The sequence below is a fragment of the Harpegnathos saltator genome, unplaced genomic scaffold (genome assembly GCF_003227715.2).
Source record: "Harpegnathos saltator strain DR-91 unplaced genomic scaffold, Hsal_v8.6 scaffold514, whole genome shotgun sequence".
NCBI lineage: Eukaryota > Metazoa > Arthropoda > Insecta > Hymenoptera > Formicidae > Harpegnathos > Harpegnathos saltator.
Genome location: NW_020230332.1, coordinates 135,085 through 148,113, shown reverse-complemented (window position 1 = coordinate 148,113; position 13,029 = coordinate 135,085). Strand labels below are relative to the sequence as shown.

General features: G+C 53.5%; 1 protein-coding gene across 2 annotated transcripts in view; it reads left to right on the top strand.

The window, feature by feature from the left end:
• The window catches only part of LOC105181029 (neurotrimin), an 87,510-nt gene that overhangs the window by 53,560 nt on the left and 20,921 nt on the right, over positions 1 to 13,029 (top strand). The window contains exon 1 of one of the 2 annotated variants that reach the window (XM_025302784.1): positions 10,239 to 10,263. The exons of the other annotated variant lie outside the window; for it this stretch is intronic. Within the exon in view, the coding sequence (XP_025158569.1) occupies positions 10,254 to 10,263 (10 nt within the window). The 5' untranslated portion in view covers positions 10,239 to 10,253. Of the gene's footprint in view, positions 1 to 10,238; positions 10,264 to 13,029 lie in introns of those variants that run through there. 2 annotated transcript variants of the gene reach the window in all.

Genomic DNA, 13,029 nt, shown 5'->3' with positions numbered 1-13,029 from the left:
CTCTCTCTCTCTCTCTCTCTCTCTCTCTCTCTCTACCTCTCTCTCTCCCTCTCTATCTCTAACTCGCACTCTCTTGGTCTCTTGCTCTCGTCCTCAGTCTCCTCCCTTCCCTCGCGCGCTTACGGAGGCATAGATGAATTTTTAGGCGTAGACGATGGATTATCCATCTCGAATACCGAGCAGCCGGTGCGTCGTCCTGCGTACGCACGATGCTGCACGTGCTGTGCGCTGCGAGATACTCGGAAACGCGACGACGTCAGCGCGTCGGCCGAATAAGAGGCGCGCATCACTTTGGCACATGTACTCTCTCTCTCTTTCTTTCTCTTTCTCTCTCTCTCTCTCTCTCTCTCTCTCTCTCTCGTCGCCTCGACGCCGTTCTAAACTCGACGATGAGGGTACGGCCGCGCTGCTCGATTCAGCGGCCGCGGCTTCGAGTATCTCGCGCCTCTCGATACGTTGCCTACATTCTCACCGCTCGTATATTTCCCGCGGCCGAGAGCAGCAGAGCGTCGAGTTCGGGACTGCCGTGGGCCATCGGCGCGAATTTATCGGCGTGTAAGTCGCGGATAATAATAATAGTTGTTAAAACTGCGCGGTAAACGATGGATAAGCAAACAGGCGGAGCACTCCTATTTTGAGCGAAAATATTGGGGTATTTGATGTTTTAATAATTGTGTGTGTGTGTGTGTGTGTGTGTGTGTGTGCGTATATTATCGTAGCGATCGCACGTCTCTGCACGTGGGAAACGTGCAGTGGCTACTAAACATTTCGGTCATGCACCGTGAGCAGTGATAGCCGGAAAATGGTGACGACGCTCGTGAAGGGTCGTCACGCCGCCCGGCACATTGAATATTTTAGCGGTTTCTGGGTCAGGGAAAATGATGTCAACGGTGAATTAAAGCCGCTTTCGTCGTCGTGGCCGTCCCTCTTTCTCTCTCTCTCTCTCTGTCTGTCTTCGGCGGAATGAGCTGTAATAAACGCGCGGACGCGTCAATGTGCTTAACAGCGCTTAAAGTACAATTGCTCGAAAGTACAATTAGCGCGCGTCGCGAGGCATCTCCCTTTTATAGTCTTCAACTTTGACGAAAAAAAAGGACGGAAAAAGCTCGACGAGAGACGGAGTAATTAATCCGAACTCGGCGAGCTTCCTATTAATAGAAGTCCTCTCTCTTGCCCTCCCTCCCCCCCCCCCGCTTCTCTCCGATAACATCGCGAAGATGGCCCGCGAGGAAAAATTCACGGACTCGGGGACTTAGTTGAAATTCAATTCAGCTCTCGGCTCCTCCCTCAGATTTTTATAAAGCTGTCTTCAAGAGTGCCATCAAGCCGGGGACTTTTGAAACTGGAACGAGCAGCTCCGCGTCGCCGCAGTCGAGTCGACGTGCCCCGAGAGATCGAAGCCCCGAACGGAATGTTGGCGCGGAAAATCCGCGGCTGCGAAAATTCGAAATCGCGCGAGCAGGACGTTAAACCGGATCTTATGTCACCCCCCGAGATGATCGAGACGTCGAGGAGCAGCTCGCGTTGGCGCGCTGCCCGTTGAATCTCCCAGCGGTTCGGCGAGACGCGCTCTGTCGCGCGATCAATCATCGATGAGAGATGGCAAGAGTGGGAGGGAGGGAGAGAAAGAGGGAGAAATCAAATTAGGCAAGCTAGCGAGAGAGAAAGAGAGAGAGAGAGAGAGAGAGAGAAAGAGAGAGGAAAAGGAGGAGAACGAGCCAGACGATGATCAGGCTTATCGCGAGAGGATAACTGGCGCGATAACGCGGCTCCGATGAAAATTGGGACTCGCGTGCCTGGCCTCTCTCGACTTAATGTCTCACGTATTAATAGAGCGGAGCCGCTTGCTCGTCCGTCACTCTAAAGTACACAGCAGTCACGAATTAGGCCACAGCTGGATAAGGGCGATCTTTATGAACGAACAGTGCCTCTCGTTGTCGCGCTCCCTCGGCACCTGCCCGTCCGCACCCCTGCGCGCGCGCGCGCGCGCGATCGTTTCCTCCGACGGCGAGGGAGCGCTCCTCGTTCCAGCGAAGGCCATTTTTCTGCTCGTTAAACATTCGCGTGGCTGATGACGCGTGCTAAAGGTGCATCGGCCGTGAGCGGGCCGGGGGTTCGTTCAACCGCCGTCATCCCCGTCGGCTGGCTCGTCGTTTCCGCAAAGGGTTTCCGCGGCCGGCCCACCGGTTGCGTCAAGCCCGATGCGCTTTCGCAAGCCTTCGCAAGTCCTCGCAAGCTTTCGCAAGCCCTCGCCAACCTTCGCAAGGTCTCGCAAGCTTTCGCAAGCTCTCGCAAGCCTTCGCAAGTTTTCGCAAGCTCTCGCAAGTTTTCGCAAGCTCACGCAAGCCCTCGCAAGCTCACGCAAGCTTTCGCAAGTCTTCGCAAGTCTTCGCAAGCCTTCGCAAGCTCACGCAAGCCTTCGAAGCGGAGCCGGCGAAGTCGACGAGCGGACATGAGCCCCGAGTTCCACGAACGCGAAGAAATCGCGGGATTGTTTGCGCTCGAGCCTGGCCAACGTCGCAAGGCCGCGTAATTCACGCGTGCCTATTGCCGCGCGAACTGACGGCGACCGTTTGGCCGCCGCATGTCGGCTGGTCGCCGGCGACGACGAACGCTGGCGCGAACCCGGTAACACAAATCATCAGGGACGGAGCGTCGATCGATTCGCTTGTTTCGAGCAGGCCGTTCCCGCGGCACATCCCTCGGCTGACGCTGGCGGGTAAAACGCGGCGTTTCTCCCAGCTCGCGCGGGAATGTCTTGCGACGCTGCGACGCTGCTCGACCTTGTCGGCTGATTATTTCTCCACGCATGCACACGTATCCGGGAAGAAGGCGCAGAGTAAATAAATGACGGAAATTTACACATAAATAACGAAGAGGGGCTCGTAGGAATCCGTCACGAAGGCTCGGTCGGGATGACGCGCGTTACGAAGACTCGAGGGTAAATTACGAAGGCCGGGAATAATGTCTTGCGGAAACTCCCGGATAAATCGCGAGGAATTAAATAAATAGAGCAGCGCGCCCGCGTCGCGAGAGCTCGCTCGCTCGCTCGCTCTCGGTGTCGTCGGACGCTCGATAAACGCCGCCGCGCGGCGCGCAAATATTGGTATTTGGAGCACGAAGCCGGAGCTCGCGCTAGGCTCGCGGGCAGCCTCGATTCATCATCGCGCTGGGTCGCGAAGTAATAAACCCCGACGATAAGGTTTCCGCCGCGCGACAGAAAAAGAGCGAGAGCGAACGAGGACGCGCAGAGGACGCGACTCATTCCGCACCCGGCTCGGCCCGGTCCGGGCGGGGGAGGGTAGTGCTTTCGCTTAATCACGCGTTACAATAAAAATGAGTAATGTCCTGAGAAAATATCTGAGCCGGCTTCCCTCTCCTCCCCGCCCCGCCCCGCCCCGCCCTTCCCTCCCGGTGATTCCGGCGGCCGCGCGCTCTCCGCGGGAGCGGAGGATTCGTTCGCGATAATACTCGCGGAGAACTGTTAACGCCGCTGAATTCCGGCATCGAAGAGGCGGGCGCGATCCCATTTGCATTATCGCCGGGGGTCTAAGTGCGCGCATAATTTAGTCGGCAGTCGGCCGAGCCGCTTCGGCGCGCGCGCGCAGCCGAGAGAGTCCGCGTCGCGGGGAGATCCCCGCAATTATGTAGATATCGCGGATTCGAGCGCGTTAATTAACGACGCAGCCGTGGCGCGCCTTACGTCACCGGCTAATCGCCAACTTGCTCGAGTTTACGACTCTTGGCCGTTTTGGCGCTGGAGGGCTGGGGGGGGCGGCGAGGCGTCTCTTCTTTACGCGCTGCGCAAAAAAAGCGAGCGAGCGGTCGCACGAGGCAAGGCGCGCCGCCAGAGAGCGTCCATGAAACCTTCCCCGCAACCGGAGAACCGGAAGATCTCTCGGATCCTGAAGGTGGGAGGATCTCTCGTGAGATTCTTCTCGGCGAACGAAAGCCCGCAGATATCCGAGTCGGTGAGAACGCGCTTTCTACTCCGCGATCGGCGAATTGTCGGTCCGCTTCTTTTCCGCTTCCTCGCTACGGCTCCTGTTTCTCTCTCTCTCTCTCTCTCCTCCCTCCGAGTCTCTTACCTGTTTCTTCAACGCGCTTCAACGTTCTTTTTAAACTCTGGAAGTTTACATTAGTTGCTCAAAAAGCAGTCAAATCGCTTCAGTGGCCTCCCGAGTGGAAGCTCCGTTTCTTCGAGCGGGCAATCGCCGGCAGGAGCCGGCGGGCGAATTTTCGCGAAAATTCGGAAAACGCTCGGCGACTCTTCGACGAGCGAGACGCCAAGGGTGAAAGTCGTCGCAGCGCAGCTGCGAGACCGGCGTCGACGGAGCTCTCTCGAGCGGAACGGCGCATCGCGCTGTTGCGAGGGTTGCGCGCCTCCCCCGTTCTCCTTTGTTATGAATTCTCAGCGTCTCTAATAATAGGTTCCACTTTCACGTGGAGGAGACGCGTAGCGGGTGTTAAAAACGAGCGGGGGCTTGCGCGCGCGCGCGCGCGCGCGGGCGAGCGGCGGGGAAGCGACACGCTGTGTGTTGGCACGCGGCCGGAAACAAGGAAAGCGACGGGATGAAAAGCCGCTCTTGTTCGAGCGGTCCCACGGCCGATTGTCGCGCGGCTCCCGCGACATCCGCGGTGCCGCGAATTTAACGGTTTCCTCTTGTTCGTACGCGCGTCAATTAAACGCTCCGCGGAGCCGATTAACCCGTTTTATTGTTCGTCCTTCGTGAATGCGCCTTTCATACACGCCGGCGATAACGGCCGTAACGAGCGCGATCCCGAGGTCTCGTTTGGAGACTCTTGTTTGCCCGTCGACGGAATTGAGGGGAAATTCATCAACAAAGAGAGTGAGAGAGACAGAGAGAGAGAGAGAGAGAGAGAGAGAGAGAGAGAGAGAGGGAGAGAGCTTTGATCGAAACTGCGAGAGTAGATTCGGGTAGGCTAGTATGAAGCAAACATTACCGAGTCCGATTCGAGAGATTTTCCAGAGGGAAGAAGAAGACGCTCCGCTCTTGCTTCGCCCCGTTCGCGTGGGGCGCAATTATCAAGGGGAGAGGAAAAGGGAGCAATGGCTTTATCAGTAATGGCGATCAAGCTCGTCCCGGCGGCGGCGGCGGCGGCGGCGACTACGCTGCAAGCCGCGTTACAGCGGATAATTAGAACAATGAGCCGCGCTGATCGTCGGAGCCGCGACTAAATTTAGTGCAAGTCATTAAGCTAGCATGTAAATCAGTCGGGGCTGCCGTTACTTCGTTACTCGCGCAGGCCGACGACCCCGGGCGCGGCGTCGCAACTAGGAACAGCGAAATTAACCGCAAGAACAACATACGAGCGTCCATCCAGATATAGCCGACGTATTACGCGAGCCCTTTCGGTCTTTCTCTCCTTTGCCTCACCCCCGCCACCTATCCCTCTCTCTCTCTCTCTCTCTCTCTCTCTCTCTCTCTCTCTCTCTCTCTCTCTCTCTCTCTCTCTCTCTCTCTCTCTTTCTCTCTCTCTTGTACGAGGCTTCTGCCAAGCCTCAGTTCCGCTGCACAGTGGAGCCAGATGACATTTTTTGGTTGAAAATTCTCTAGAGACCTGAATTTCCAACCGATCATCGACACCAATGGATGAGGTCCGGACTATTTGGTGCTTCATGCATCCACGAGCTAAAAAGTTCTCGGGTTGATAGATTCTTAGGCTAATGGGCTCAAGACCCAAAATCCCTCGGTCTTGTGTTTAACGGGTCTTATACTTGATGTTTTTGTATTTTGGGCATATGAGTTTTGGGTTAATGGGTTTCTGCTTCAAGATCGATCAATCTCGAGGTGTCTGTTGATTGGTTTCATAGCTTCAATCCGCTGAATACGCTATTAGATAGAAATAAGTGTCGAATAGTGAGTATTTCACAAGCGTTTCTCGCGTTTAACGATACGTTTTTCCTCTTCTCGTAGTCTTTTCTAGTAATTCGAGAAAAAAATGTTTTTTCTTTTTTTTTTAATTTTGGCAAGACAGATCTCTTCGGAACTTATTCAGGACCAACCTCGGTTGGAAATTCAGGTCTCTAGAGGAATTTTCAACTAAAGAATGTCATCTGGCCCCACTGTGCGCCTGCTCGGGAGGGACACGCGCGATACTCGATTTCGCCTATTACGAGCACCGAGCGCCGGTACGAGCCGTGACGAAAACTTCTGACAGCGGCTCGTTTCAAAGTTTATACGCCTCAAGTGTCAAGGTGGCTTTGACGCGCGCTCCTTGCACAAGTGGTTGCTTGTGATCTCTTGCGCGCGAGCGTACGCGGCTGCGTGCGTGCGTGCGTGCGTGCGTGTGTGCGTAAATTGACAGGCGGCTGAGCCCTAATAGAGAAGTCCGGCGGCGAATAAAGTAGAAATGTTCAGCGCGAGATAATGAACACACACGCGTGCGCGTGATCTCGGTCAATATTATCGTTGACGGGTATCGCCGCGGGCCGAGACTGACAAAGTGCAGAGATCGCCGCGCCGGTTGGAATACAAACAAATTCCGCCGGCCGGAGATGGAGCGAGCGGCTGCTGCTCCGCGGTCTCGCAAAATTATCTCGCGCTTGCTAAAGTGATATTTGTTTACAAGTCGAGTGCAGGAGACTCGGTGATCGGTCAGCGCGATCGGCGGCGTCGCTCTGCTGATTCCCCCTCCCCCCACCCCCCCCCACCCCCTCCGCGAGATCCGTCGGCGCGATGCAGCGCGATGCCGATTACTCGCGCCGGTGCAGGCCTCCCTTTTACCTCGAACGTTGCTTTCGCAATTTGTAAACACGTCTCGAGAGAACGACCGGGCAGACGGAGACGCGAGAGATAGAAAGAGAGGGTGCGGGGGGAGAGAAGAGAGAGAACGTTGAACGCCGACGTAGGCGGCCGTTGCCGCGCCGCTGATGATTATGCGAGACGCGCATCTCGCACGAGGCGAGTCGCGCGCTTCCATTTAAATAATTCCGTCAACGAGTCGCCCTCAATGCGTCCGCTTGCGCAGTCTGATGATAGCCCCTAAATAACAGCGAGCACAGCAAGGATTCAGAAGCAGGAAGCAGCTCGTTCCCGACTCGTGTCGTCTGGAGTTTGCGTCGGCAAATTCTTCACGCGCGCCGCGCTTCTTCTTCGCTTCACGCTCAGCGTCGTCGTCAACGACGACCAAACGACCGACGGTTATCTCTCTTCTCCGTCTCTCTTCTCCGTCTCTCGTCCCGTCCACATTCATCGTTAATTAATCTCCCCGTCTGGCAATCGCGCGTCCGATGCGTATGAATCATCGCCGTTGTCGCTGCCACCGATTTCCACCGTCTGAGTCGTTTTTGCGCCGTGCCGTGCCGTGCCATTTACATCACTCGACTACACCAACATCCGGTCGAGAGTCCCTTCTCTCTCTCTCTCTCTCTCTCTTTCTCCCTTGTTATTCCGACCCGAAAAACTTTGTGGTCCGACGAAAGGTTTGCCATTAAGGACGAGCCGGCAAACATTTCATCATCGCTCCGTAACGCTTCCTCGCCGCTTCCCGCGGAGTCGAGGAAAAAAGCGCACTCGGCGGAGAAAAAAAGAAAATCGCCCAATTCCACGTGAGCCTCTCTCTCTCTCTCTCTCTCTTTCTCTCGAAAGAGAGCGCGCTCTCCTACACTCCTTTCACCCGAGCAGCATTATTATTCGCACCGCGAGAGCCGTTTGTTCTCCGCTCCTCCACGAGTTTGCACCGCCGGGAGAGAAGCCCGGTAGCGAGAACACAGGCGCGCGGTCATAAACTCTTTTTCTTCTCCTGCCTCCTCTCCGCCCCCCCCCCCTTCTCGTCATCGTCGTCGTCGTCGTCGTCGTCGTCGTCGTCGTCGTCGTCGTCGTCGTCGTCGTCGTCGCGCTGGAAGCTCCCCCTCTCGATGGCGTCAGCGTTCGGCTTTTTTTGCCCACGCGAAAGCGATGCCTCCACGACGATCCGCTCGTCGTGACCCTCGTCGTTTGTAATAATGACGTAATTACGCCGCGCCGGCGCGCGTCGGCGTGGACACCTACTATCTCTTGACTTTTCTCTCTTTTCACCGGAGAGGAAGAGGAATTTCGCAAATCCGTCCGCTTCTCATTCATTTGTGCGGGAATACTCTCGCTGTGCTCGATCGCGCGCGTGTTTCAAGGCCCGCGCGGACAAACGTGGTGACACGTTGACCAACGCTTCGACGAGCGAGCGCGATCACGGGCGGAATCAGCGGTCTCGTTGCGCGACTAGAGCTGCCAACTGCCGACGGTTTTGACTTGGACTGTCAGGTTTTCAAAAGTCCGGTTAATAAGTCAAACCGAACGTCATATGTCCGGTTTTTAAATTATCCAATCAATAGAATGAGAGTTGAGATTTTAGCAACGTTTCTCCGTTTCAAGCGCCTGCAAACGATCGCGAGCGCCACGAAAAGCCATCTAGTAGATGATCTGCCGATCCGTCATTCCATATATATTAAAAAAGTAATAATTTACTAATTGATTCAATCAAATCTTGTTTATAAAATTCTTTGGAAATTAATATTGTAAATAAATTCTTGTCGTATTTTACATTTAATGTAACGTTATGATTATTATTTTGCGTCCGGTTTAGTCCGCTTTGGGTTTGTCGCCAAAGAAGAAATGTCCGGTTGTTTTAACTTTTGGACCTGACAACCCTAATTGTTACAATGCGTGACTAATTGTTACAATCGCCACCGGCGACTTGTCATCTTGTCTTTCAACTTTCGGCTGTGCCGTTCGGAGACACACGCGCGCGACATTTTCGCTCTCACCCCGCTCGTATATGGGATTTCTTCCGCGCTGCAGCAGACATAGCAATCTCATTGAGAAGTCTCCGCGAGAGATTCTCAAGGAAACTTTGTATCGACCAGGACAACGACTCCCATTGAAGCGCGGCGTAGCGGCGGCGGCGGCGGCGACTTCGTGAACGGGGCGAACATATTAGGAGACAATAATACTCGGATGCGCGCATCTGCATTCGGCGCAGCGCGCGGTGAATGAGGCTGAAAACGGCTGGGTGAATCTTCGGCATGTAAATACGCGAGCGAGACGCACAATGGGCCGGCGCGTAAAGCGGCAACAAGCGGTTGCATAAGCGGAAGCGCGCGCGTGTTCTTCTTCAGGTCTGCAGTCCGGCCGGAGTAAGTTGTGCATTCGACTGCGTCCCCGCGGCGGCGGGGGATGGGGGGGTGATTTATAGCGAGGAGCGCGGGGGAGCGAGAACAAAGAGCCACCGTGCGTCTTTGCGTATAGTAGAGCGTATAGAAAAAGAGCGAGAGCACCCGACTGCGCTCCTCTTCTTCTCCTCCTGCTTCTCCTCCTCCGAGGATTAAGATTTAAGCGTCCGCCGCGCCGGCGAATCGGCGATTCCGGCCACGTCGGCGGAAAAATCCGTCGGGCATGACGTGTCGTGAGCAGAGTGCGCATTCCTCGCCTGTGAGGAGCGAGTTACGTCGGGAGAAAAATCGCGAGGAGGATCGGCGCCTGACGAAGGTCGCCATCTTGAGCTCAAACGACACCCAAAGGCGTCTTCATTGTGATTTATCCTGACGGTGACGCGCTCGTTTTGTCGGAAATTTCAAGTTCATTGAATCTCTCTCTCTCTCTCTCTCTCTCTCTCTCTCTCTTTCGCTTCTGGTAAGTTGTGACCGACATCTTGTTTTGTCTTGCTCTTAACGTGGTCCTCAGCAGCAATTTTGAGTGAGGGAATTTAGAGTAGTATATTCGGAAGACGTTTAGTGTTATCGTCAGTGTGACCGTCTTGTTTCCGAGCGACGCGCAGTCGTCTCAGGGTTAACCTCAAAACCTCAAAACTGCCGATAATCAACAGTCGAGGTGGCAAGCATCCAAACAATTCCAGAGAAGAGATGTTCATTTATCTTGGCTAGTTTTATCGGACGTCGACGGAAAGCATAAAATGCACGGTTACGAAAAAGCCGGAGTAACCTCGAGAGGAAACGCAGGAGTCGCTTTGTAGTTGCAGCGTGCGAACTCGCCAAGTTGCGTGTCGGCGCTTATCCGCGCTTACCCTGAGGACCCCTCGGATCCCGAAGAATCTCGCGGGGGCAAACAAGAGGTGAAGGAAAGGGAGGAAAATTCGTGCCGTGTAAAGTATCTCTCACTGCGAGACCGCTCGTGGATCGCCGGTAACGAGCGGCTACCCTCCGTGAAATGACGACATCAGGCGCGACGACGCGCGTCTTCGACAATCCCCACAGGACGTGCTCAGGACGCGAAGGTCGGACTCATAGAGGCGCGATGCGGAAAGGTCAGTGTTAGCATGTGATCGTAAATCGATAAGCGCCCCCCGCGCTCGCGCTCGCGCGACGGCATTTCTCTCGCCGCGGCCGCAGCCGTTCGCTCGCGAATCGGCGGACGCATAAAGTGGAGCGACCGGTCAATTAGAGCGCGGCTCATAAAACGGAGCCGGCTTGCGAGACACTTTAGCGCTGACTAAAGTGTGTGCTGGCGAGATCGAGATCGCGCGTTGCTTCCTCGCTCTGTGCGTGTGCGCGTCGCTTGCAGCGACGCGTGATATCGATCGAGCGCGGATAGAGCCGCGGAGAGATGCGCGATAAAGGTCAATGAAACTGTTTACGATCGCTTCCCTGCCCCCTCGGCCTCCTCCTCCGCGGCGAGCGAGAGCGGCGCGGCCGGTCGGCCGGCTTTCCAGTAAGGCCCGTTTCGCCATATACGAAACTCGACGGACTGGTCGACGGGGTCGACGCGCGAATTATTCCGTTCGCCGGCTGCCATATAAATTTGAGCGACTCGTCCCCCGAGATACGCCGTCCGTCCGCTTGTGACGGAACCCCTCCCCCCACCCCCCCACCCCCGCCGCGACATTTGTCGGCCCGCATTTCACGTCGCTAGCGCTCGATCGGTTTCCCCGGAAAATTAGCCACTGTCGCGCGGTGGTGACACCGAGGGGGCGAATTACCACGCTGTTTCCACTTGCCATTGTATTCACCGCGACATTTCGTGTCGCGGTGGATACAATGGATGTTCGCTCCCGCGTCGTGCAGAGTACGAGAGGTGGACGCGAGTTTGTGCTTGCGAGTAAGTAATGGACAAAGATGAAGATGCGTCGACAATTTTCCGCGAAAGGGAGCAGCGTAGTTTGGAGTCTCTCTCTCTCTCTCTCTCTCTCTCTCTCTCTCTCTCTCTCTCTCTCTCTCTCTCTCTCTCTCTCTCTCTCTCTCTCTCTCTCTCTCTCTCTTCTGGATCGAGAGATCCAATACGAGCCTGTTATTGCCGTGCTAAACTCAGTACTTGCGAGCGTTTTCACTCCCCGATCGCCAAATTGTAGCTTCATATTAATCTATCATTATTTATACTACTACTTTTATATAATTTTTTTTTTTATATTTTTTATGTTGTTCCATTTCTAGTGTATGCTCACCTTGCATATTCTTTCAACTGATGTAAACTCAAATTTTTGTATTACTTTTTTACTTCCTTGCGCTTGAGGGGACTCTGTCCCAGAGCGCTCAATAAATAACGCTTTCTCTCTCTCTCTGTCTCTCTCTCTCGATTAAGCGGCCGAGCGACTTGCGCGTAGAGCGTCGAGCCCTCGGCGACCTCGTGACTCGCCGGAACGCCGGGACGTAATAATCCTGCTGACCGCATCAATTAACGCGGTCCACACGGCTAAGTGACGGTCAGCGCAACTGCAGGACGGTGCATCGATCTGCGGTGTCAAGGAACCGGAACGTCGTTGTTGGTCGGTCCGCGCGAACCGCCGCGCCGCGCCGCGCGCCGGTCTCTCACCGGGGATTTACGGGAATCCGCGGGGGAGTCCCTCGTCGAGTGTGTCGTCTCGTGTGATTTACCGAACAACTCCGGCAAGTGGGTCAATCGTGACTAACCACGACGACGCGGTGCATATTGTGTCGCGATGTGTCGTCCGCATCCGCGGTCGATTCGCGTCTCGTCCCGTCGAGAGGAAAAGAGGCCGCGCGCGCGAGCGATAAGCCGGAGAAGAAAAATCGGGCGAACAGGCGAGTCGACGATCGAGCCGGATCGTCAATGCGACACGGGAACTCGTAAAGTGTGAATGTTGCTTCAACCATATCAAAAAATTCATCCGAACGCAAATGCGTTTATTGCCGCTCTCTAGATTGTCCCTAAGAATGTTTTCGCTTATTGTTTGATTACACATGGAGGGAAAAGGAGCAAAAAGAAACCGGATTGGATGAACGGCACTGCGAACGAGCATGTCAAAAAAAGTATTCTATTTGTAAAGTGATTTTTCTCATAGTCTCATATTCTAAGCGAAGACTTTTACAGAAAAAGGATTCTCTCTTCGATAAAGCGATTAAAGTGAACCATTCATTTAAAATTTATTAGATATTCTAACTATATTCCTCCTATTTCAAAAGGATTTCTTCTTATATGAATATTAATTTTCCTCTTACATGAATAGGAATATGTTGATTTGAATGTCGGCTTCTTTTGTCCAGCTTTTGTCCAAGCTTCTTTTGTAGCTGTGAAAAGTCCATAACAAAACTGATTGGAAATTTGTTTGTTGCGATGATCTTATTTCATTCATGCCTACTTATTGTAGAACTGGAGTCAGAAATATATCTATATATATATACATTACTTTTTGCTATACATTATTATAATAATTTTTTTCAAATTAACTAGTGTAATCAGTAAGAATAAAATACAGTAAGAATAAGTAATAATCCTCTTAAAAAAAGATTAAGTAATCTGTGTACAGGAGGAAATTTATATTAAAATCAATAAGATTTGCATTATACATATAACATACAATCCCTCTAACTTTAAGAATCATGTGTTTATAATATTTTCCTCTTAATCTTACAATTAGAGGAATCCTCTTGAGGCCATATATAAGAATACAATTTTCTAAAATTTAGATGGTTCGGCTTGTTCTGAAATTACCTTTTTTTGGGTGAACGGAACGCATTTTTCTGAAAGAGAAAAGAGAATTTCGGGCTCTCTCTCTCTCTCTCTCGTGAACCGCGAATTCGCTCCCAAGAACCAGAAACTCCGTTTTCAGCATCCG